The 9,153-nt window shown below is 35.1% G+C and overlaps 1 protein-coding gene across 1 annotated transcript; it reads left to right on the top strand.

The window, feature by feature from the left end:
* Positions 1-1,455: 1,455 nt before the first annotated feature.
* LOC122291471 (ABC transporter G family member 23) lies at positions 1,456-3,682 on the top strand. Its single transcript, XM_043099199.1, has one exon. It carries the CDS (start codon positions 1,475-1,477, stop codon positions 3,563-3,565), a length of 2,091 nt encoding a protein of 696 aa, XP_042955133.1. The 5' UTR covers positions 1,456-1,474; the 3' UTR covers positions 3,566-3,682.
* Positions 3,683-9,153: the final 5,471 nt, after the last annotated feature.

Raw genomic sequence — 9,153 nt, 5'->3', positions numbered from 1 at the left:
TATTGGAATTTGGAAAAATGAGAGGAAAAATATTGAATAAAAATAGAGGAATAATAGTTGCAATCGTGAGCACTATGCAATCACTTTTTAAAAAAATTAATAAATACAGAACCCACATAAAATAATAATAATAATAATAATAATAATAATAATAGTGGATCTTACTCTTTTTCAAAGTTACTGCACGGTACTTGCGCACCCTACAACTGTATATAGCATTACTCATAAAAATATTATAAAGTTAAACAATTATTTGAATATAACTTTTAATATAATTTTTATTTTGAAATTTATAAAAGTTGTATTGATTTTTGTATTTGAATAATAATTAGATAAAAATAAAATAAAAAAGTTAAAAATTTATGATTGAAAAGTGTTTTATATGTGATTGATATTGGAGAATGAAATTATGAACTTTGAAAATTCTCATAGTGTCAAAACATATCCAAATATAGATCGAAGCTTGATTCTATTCCAAAACTTACACATTAAAATATTTTATTTGTAAAATTCATTTATTTAGTTTACCTAATACGAATAAACTTTTTCTTATATAGCATAACTATGAAAAACTTTGATTCTCATATTCTTTATATGTGCCATGTCTTCAAAGATTAGCACATTAATTTATCATGTAAATAATAACTTAGTTTATATTTGTCCTAATTAATTCTCATATGGCACTACAAAAAAAACGAACTTTTGTGACTAATTTGATTCTCATATTCTCATAGTGTGGCCTTATTAATTGATTGAATCTTAATATAAAAACTTAGTTCTTACTTGTCCTTATAAATATAGATGAAATAGTCTCGATTATTTTTTATTTTTGAGTTTTTCAAACGGCTTATAATCTTGCGATAACGTAGTAAAGATGTATATTTCTTTTTATCTCCAATAATTTGTATCTTTCTACAACATGTATGTGTCACTCGTGGAGACCAGATCCATAACTTCTAACTCTCTTATTAAGAGAAATACTTCTATAAATAGATTACACAAAAATAAATTTATAGGTTGATGTAGTTTGATACAGTATGCTAAATTGTAAAGTTATTCTTAATGTAAAATTAATCTAATGCATCACATGAAGTTATATCAGTTTATAGATTTACTTTTATATAATCTATTTATTAACACTTCTCTTTTTTATAACCCACGACCTCATTTATCCTTATGTTATTATAGATCACGAAGGACATACCAATTGAACTAAAAGTCTACCCATAAATGATCTCGATTATTAAGCGTATAGAAGTGTGAAAAATGGAGGTAAATTGGGCAAAACGATGATAACAGATAAACATTTACTAATTACTTCTCCCTTTGGTTTAAATGGCAGAATAAAAGGAGTTGAAACAGTGCTGGTGAGGATGGTAAGTGGTTGGCAGAGTTTGGTGATCCGAGAAGTTTGACTGGAATAACTCTGGCAAAGCACTTGAATGATTCAAATGGCAGTTATAGGTGTGTCAAAATGGAGAAAAGGGAACCTTTTGTATCTCTCTTTTTGGTTGTTCTAACCCCCATTTCTACCCTACTTGAGTTTTCTGCACTTGAAAGCCTCCACCGCCTCCTATCTCTTCCCCTACTGAGAATTAAGCTCAGAACAATGGCTGTTTGCTTTCAGAAACAAACCATTGAAGACGATTCTTTGATGCTCTTCTCAGCTTCGGATTCCCAAGAAGAATCCAGCACTCCTTCCTCTTCTTTCCATCACTCGCCCCCGCAACCATCACAAAAGTCCAAAACAACTTGCAAACTTAATGTGAGAAATCTTTCCTATGCTATCCACCCACATAGGTTACTCGATAACTCATTTTGTCACCTGTTACAAAAGCCCAAGCCCGTCAACATACTCAAGTCCGTCTCCTTTGTTGCAAGGAGTTCAGAAATTCTTGCCATTGTTGGCCCGAGTGGAACTGGGAAATCTACTTTGCTCAGACTAATATCAGGAAGGGTGAAGGAAAATGACTTCGACCCGAAAAGCATTTCAATCAATGATCACAACATTAGCAGTCCAGCTCTCTTGCGGAAGATTTGTGGGTTTGTCGCGCAAGAAGATAATCTGCTTCCTTTACTCACCGTAAAGGAAACGCTAATGTTCAGCGCCAAGTTTAGGCTCAGAGAAATGAACGCTCGAGAAAAAGAAGCAAGGGTGAAGAGCTTGATGCATGACCTCGGTCTTCTGCATGTAGCAGATAGTTTTGTGGGAGATGAAGAGAACAGAGGGATATCTGGTGGAGAGAGGAAAAGGGTATCCATTGGAGTTGACATGATTCATGACCCTCGAATTTTGCTCCTGGATGAGCCAACGTCAGGCCTAGATAGCAGTTCGGCACTCCAAGTGATTGAGCTCCTTTCTTCCATGGCGAAAGGCAAGGGAAGAACAGTGATTCTATCTATCCACCAACCGGGCTATAGAATCCTTCAATTCATTCCAAACTTCTTGATCCTCTCTGGTGGTTCAGTTGTCCACAATGGTAGCCTTGAATCACTCGAGAAAGCTATAAATAAATTGGGATATGAAATTCCATTGCAGCTAAATGCCATAGAATTCGCCATGGAAATTACAAGTACACTGGAGGATTCATATTTGAGAACTCCCTTGTCCAGTGTAGAAGAGAAGGAGCCTTATTCCCTCTCTATCTTTCCAGAGGGGGAGATGGAGAGAGTACTCGGACAACACAATGATAGCAGACAAACATTTACTAGTTACTTCTCCATTTGGTTTGAGATTATGTTTCTTTGCTCAAGATTTTGGAAGATCATCTACAGAACAAAGCAGTTATTCTTGGCGAGAACGATGCAAGCTATTGTGGGGGGATTTGGGTTGGGAAGCGTATACATGAAAGTGAGAAGAGATGAAGGAGGTGTGACTGAAAGATTGGGCCTATTTGCATTCAGTCTTAGTTTTCTTCTTTCTTCCACAGTCGAAGCTCTTCCAATATACCTCCAAGAGAGGCGTGTTTTGATGAAGGAAGCCTCAAGGGGTGCCTACAGGACATCCTCCTACATGATTGCCAATACAATAATATTTCTGCCATTCTTATTTGTGGTGGCTGTTCTTTTTGCAACTCCAGTATACTGGCTTGTAGGACTCAATCCTTCAGTCACTGCATTTGCATTTTTCACTTTCATTGTCTGGCTTATTGTGTTGATGGCTAGCTCCCTAGTGCTCTTCTTAAGCGCAGTCTCGCCTGATTTCATCTCAGGAAATTCACTCATCTGCACTGTTCTTGGAGCCTTCTTCCTCTTCTCTGGCTACTTCATTCCAAAAGAAAGCATCCCAAAATATTGGCTCTTTATGTACTATGTTTCCCTCTATAGATACCCATTGGATTCACTTCTCACAAACGAGTATTGGAGTGTGAGAAGTGAGTGTTTCTCTTGGCAGGCTCAAGATCATTCCAAGTGTTTGCTGACAGGAATCGATGTCTTGAAGAGCAGAGGACTCGACAAGGACACAAGGTGGATGAATGTGGGCATAATGCTTTGCTTCTTTCTATTCTATCGTCTGCTTTGTTGGATAATTCTTTCTCGAAGAGTTTCCAATACCACAATATGATGCTATAAATCATCACTACAAACACCTGCCATATGAAGGTGGCTTTCCACCACTTGGGGTTGTAAAAAATGTTTGAAATACTGGTGATATTGCAATCCAGGGAACTTGTAAGTTTCATCTAGGAGTTTCATTAATTATCATATATATATATATATATATATATATATATATATATATATATATATATATATATATATATATATATATATATATATATATATATATATATATATATATTTCAGTATTGATATCAATAATTGGAACAAAATAGATCAAGATCTGTTGCTCTAGCAGAATTGTAATGTATACCCATTGAAATTAAGGTCTTTGAATTGTCATCATCTTGCAACAAACTCCATTGGTTTTATCTTTTCATATATCATATCTAGCATTTTATTATGCCATCCATGACAGCGCATGTTTGGAGTTATCTTAGGACTTAAAAAGTATTTAAATAATCTTAAAATCTGCTCGTCAGCTAATCAAAAGTTGAAATGTAGTGAAACAAACAAACAGACCGTTTCATCGCCGTTGAGGGAGGTGGGAGCCTCGGCTCCTCCCTCCCTCCCCCCTCCCTCCTCCTTTTAGTTTTAGTTTTAGTTTTTTATCCTTTGGTTTTCTGTTTGTTCTTTTCGTCTGCTGTTTTGGCCCATTTTTGGTTTTTTCAGTCGGCTCTTGCGATTGTGGTGGTTAGCTCTTCTCCCCTGTTTTCAGTGTCTTCCCTGGTGCGAGGATCACCGGTAAGGGTCCCGACCAACCCAGCGAGATGCCGCTTTGCAGAGGAGGCGTGAGCAATCCTGCGAGGTGGCGCTTTGCAGAGGAGTCGTACGGCGTGGACGAAACAGATGGGAGGATTTGGACGGGTGAGAAGCTAACCTATTCGTGTTGACGCAAGGCTGACGGCTTGGGCTTTGGTGGGGCGAGGATACGGCGGGGTGGCTCGACGGCGAGAGGCTTGATTCTCTGTTCTCGTAACAGAGTGTTTGGGTTTCGTACGATGGGACTGCTGGTTTAATATATATGTTTCTGGCCGACTGTTTTGCAGGGGCTTATCTAGGCATCGCGGGTCTTCCCGTGCCTTGTGGTGATCGGCAGCAGCAGCGCTGCACAGGAACAGAGAAGGAAGAGGGGGCGGCGGACGTAGCGAAGAAACCCTAGTCCGATCCTTAGGCGCCCTGTTGTTAGCGGGTTGGGCCCTCGGGATGCCGGGTCATGGGCCTGGGCTAGGCCTTCTGTTTTGCACAGCCCTTTAATGTTTTTATGTTGCTCTGTATTTGTTTTAATGTGTTTTAGTTTTATATTTTAAATATTGCCTAGAGTCCCACTCCTTCTTAAAAAGAATGTGGGTTTTGTCCTACTCCTCTTTTGGAGGAATGTAGGTTTGGGTACTCTTCCTCCGTGGGAGGAAAGAGTGTGGTGTACCTCTCTTCTTCGGAAGAGAGGTAGTTTATCTCTGTTCATCAGAGAGCTTTCTCTTTTGACTGCTGTCAAAAGAGGAGGTATAGAAGTTTTTAGACAATGTCCGTCACAAAGAAATTTGTTGACGGGGGAGCTCCTGAGCAGATGCGTTAGTTGGTTTATGGTCTGGTTTTCCAGTTTGTTAAGTCACAGTTGTAACTTCGCCTATGAATATATGCAGTGAAGCATTTTCTATCAAAAAAAAAAAAAAAAAGTTGAAATGTAGTATCCCATTGTAACGTAAAAATAGTAAAACTAGAAATAGTTTTCAAAATTTATGAAAAAGAAGCCCGAAACTAAAAATAACATTACAAACAGAAAATGTAATAAATAATTATAAACAAAAAAAAAGGAAGAAAATCATTTAAAAAAGAAAAAGAAAACTTAAATGGTATAAGGAATAAAAAAAAAATTATTTAAAAGTCAAAAAATTGAAAAGGATAACTGCCAAATTGAAAGAAAAATTGAAAAGAGTCGAATATAGAAAAGATAAATTGAAAACAGCATAATAAAGATATAAAACATTAAAAAAAGAAAAGATGGAAACCCTCACGCCATCTGATGGCCACCACAGGATCGCACCTGCATATATAGGTGGCCTGCTCAAATTAAACCATGTTTCAAGGGCAGCTTCCTGCATAGGCCGGCCAGGCAATGGTGGCGATGGGGGTGGGCCACCTAATCGCTGCTATATACGAGGCCAACACGGAGGTGGCTTGGGTAACTTACCAAGCAAGTAATTTGAGATGAGTAAATCATGATTTATGTAAGCATTATGCACTTTTTGTTTAAAAAATAAATAAAATTTATTATTAAAAATTTAATTATTTTATAAAATTTTATATTTACTTTTTTTTTTTTTTAAATAATGAGTACGCAGCGCATGCAGTACTCTACTACTGCAAGTATGCAAATATCATTTATCAAAGTACATAACGTGTCCCTCTTCCTCTCTAGGGTGCTTGTTGGATATATCATAGATCTTGATCTTCTCCCCATCCTCTACACGAAAGTTAGGAGAGTTTTCTTTTCACGTCTTTGATCTTTTCGTCTTCCACATGCACCTACTGCCCATCTCCCTGTACTATTCATTCCTACCTGCGGCCTACGCCTTGACCCTTCTCTCAGCTCGTACATATCTGCCTCATGCATCTTCTACTACTATTATATCTACCTCCTTTAATTATGAAGCATCTCCACATCTTTAACTTTCTTGTCTCTACGGCCCATCTCCATGTACTATTCATTCCTACCCGCGGCCTACGCCTTGACCCATCTCTAAGCTCGTACATATCTACCTCGTGCATCTTCTACTACTATTATATCTATCTCCTTTAATTATCAAGCACCTCCACATCTTTAACTTTCTTGTCTCCCCCATCAAATTTAAGATGCATGTATGATCCTGTAGATCTAAGCCCTTGATCAGATCCTGATGCAACCTCTTCGGGTGTGGAATGCAACGTCTCATCTTCACTACTGCTGCAGGCAGCCTGTAAATAAAATAACTTTAGATAGTCTTTTTACTAAAAAAATGACGTGAACATGATCTTTAATTACTTTGTTCCATTGTAATCAAGACAATGATCCTCTGTAGACTGCAAAAGTGGCCATTTTTCTTGACAATAATGTTGCAGATTACAATACTCGATCAGGCATGACGTCCTATATATATATAATCCCTTTCCTTTTGCTTTATTTTTCTTTCTTTTATAGAATATTGCCATGCAACTGTTTGGCATTCAATCTGTCTACCTACTTTATGTAAAAACAAGCTAGCTAGACGCCATTGCTGCCGCATATTAAGCTAGAAAAAGCAGCTTGCAGTACTGTAAAATTCAAATGGAGGCGATAATTAATATATATATATATATATATATATACAAAAAAGTTGGGTATCTTTAACATATATTATAAGAAAAATAATATCTTAAATTAATCGTAAAAAATCTTTTTTCTTGTAGTTGTGTACGTATATATATAATAGAAATATGAATCATAAAGCAAAATTAATATTGTCTCTTTAATTAGTTTTTATTAAAAAAGAAAAAGAAAAACTCTCCGATCGATCGAGCTAGTGGGAAATCCACAATGAAGTTGATATGTTGTAAGGGTTAATGCTTTTATTGTTTTTATTGTTTTTATTTTATTTATTTTTGGGGGTAGTGTTGGGAATCTCAATGCGCACCTATCGTACACACACCATATATCAAAGTTGGATGCTTCTTTAATTATTAAAAACATTATCCTCTCTCTCAAAAGAAGAATGATGCACAAGTTCAGTGTCTCATTCTACCAAGTACATCTACCTAATCATCATCCATCTCTTATCTGTTTTTCCACTATAATAACATGCATGCATTATAGTCAATTAATTATATTCTCACAAAAATTATAAATAAATAAATAAATTTCACATACACTGACTTCCTTAGACAAGATTTGTATATTATAAAAAGATTTGAATTATTTTAAGAAGCTTATTAAAAGACAAGCATAAGGTGTATATATATATATATTTATATACCGACCTGTCTATACTAAAATAAATTAATTTAATTTGATTCTTTAAAGTGGGAGAGAGACATATAACAAGGAGGAAGAGTAAACTTTCCAAGCAATATTTGTTTTTCTCTAAAAGCGCGCATATTTACATTGATTAAAGTAGGAGGATACTTGAGTAAAGGGTAGGGAGATCCCGATAAACACCTCATTATAGCTGGTACAACACCGAGAGATAAAAAAAGAAAAGGACACGGGACCAATTGGACCAAAGAGTTAGTCTCACCACTCCCCATTTTATTGGGTAAATTAAGAGTGGAGCTACTTAGGTTATTTAGAGATGATATGTGAATAATAATAATAAATAATTTATTAATAATAATAAATTAATTTGAGACTACTTCACTTACCTAACACATCCTCAAAACATTGGTTTTAATACAGTTCAACATGTGAACTAGGGCTGCAAACGAACAGAGCCGCTCGTGAATAATTCGAGATCGACTCGTATAAATTCGACTCGGACTCGGTTCATTTAATAAATGAGTTGTTCGTGAACACTAATATTGGTTCGAATATTAAACGAGCAAAACTCGTATAATCTCGACTCAATTCGGTTTAGGCTCGTGAACAATATTCGTATAAACTAGATTCGACTCGTTTTGAGCTCGTCACAATACTCGTAATATTTATATATATACTCTTACATATATATTCTTTTATTGTATATATTTTATGTGTTATAAACTTATATGTATTATTTTTATACTTCATATAAGTAATATATTTTGTTACTTTATGTATAACAAGGTGACAAAGGAATAATGTTGAGTATAATAATGTATTAAGTTCACAAAAGAATTATTGAGTCAAATGTTTATAAAGAGTAAGCAACTTTAATTTGATTACTACACTTTCTTATCTAATTTCATTTTGATTATTTGGCCATATTTAATATTACTAGTAAGAGCCAAGAGGCACATGTGCATTGTGAAAAATACAAATCTATTAAAATAAATATTTACATTTTCATATGCTCTTATTAAAATATAATTATTATATAGCATTCACCTAAATAATTATTAAGTATAACAGAAAAATGAATATATGAAAAACAAATATCAATATGATGGAAAATAAATTGACAATAAGAGAAATATATGGCCTAAAGCATCTTAGTTAAATATAGGTAAAATTTTATCTATGAAAACAAAAAGCTTTTCTTTCAATGTCATTTTTTTTTTAAGTAGAAACAAGTTTATTGAATTATTTAAACCACATTACAAATGACCAATTGTAAAAAAATTTATTAAGTATTTTTTAAAAATATTTTTTAATTTATTTCATTTTTAAAAGACACTATAAGTCTATAGGAAATAACAAAAATACTATAATAAAAATCTTCTAGGCTTTGGTAATATGAAGGGCCCAGCCCTCTAAACCCATCCAAAACGACATCGTTTTGGAGCTTCCATAACCCTAGTTTCATCTAATTTTTCCCTTCCCCCTCTCTGCGCCGCACTGTTCTAAAAAAATAATTACACTCTCTCTCTCTCACTCGCTCTCTCTCTCTCTCTCTGAATCCCAGAATCGTCCCAAATCCTTGAAACCCTAGATCCCTCATCCCT

This window comes from Carya illinoinensis, chromosome 13, assembly GCF_018687715.1.
Source record: "Carya illinoinensis cultivar Pawnee chromosome 13, C.illinoinensisPawnee_v1, whole genome shotgun sequence".
Lineage (NCBI taxonomy): Eukaryota > Viridiplantae > Streptophyta > Magnoliopsida > Fagales > Juglandaceae > Carya > Carya illinoinensis.
Note: the sequence above shows the minus strand (reverse complement) of the source record. Positions and strands in the feature narration are given on the sequence as shown.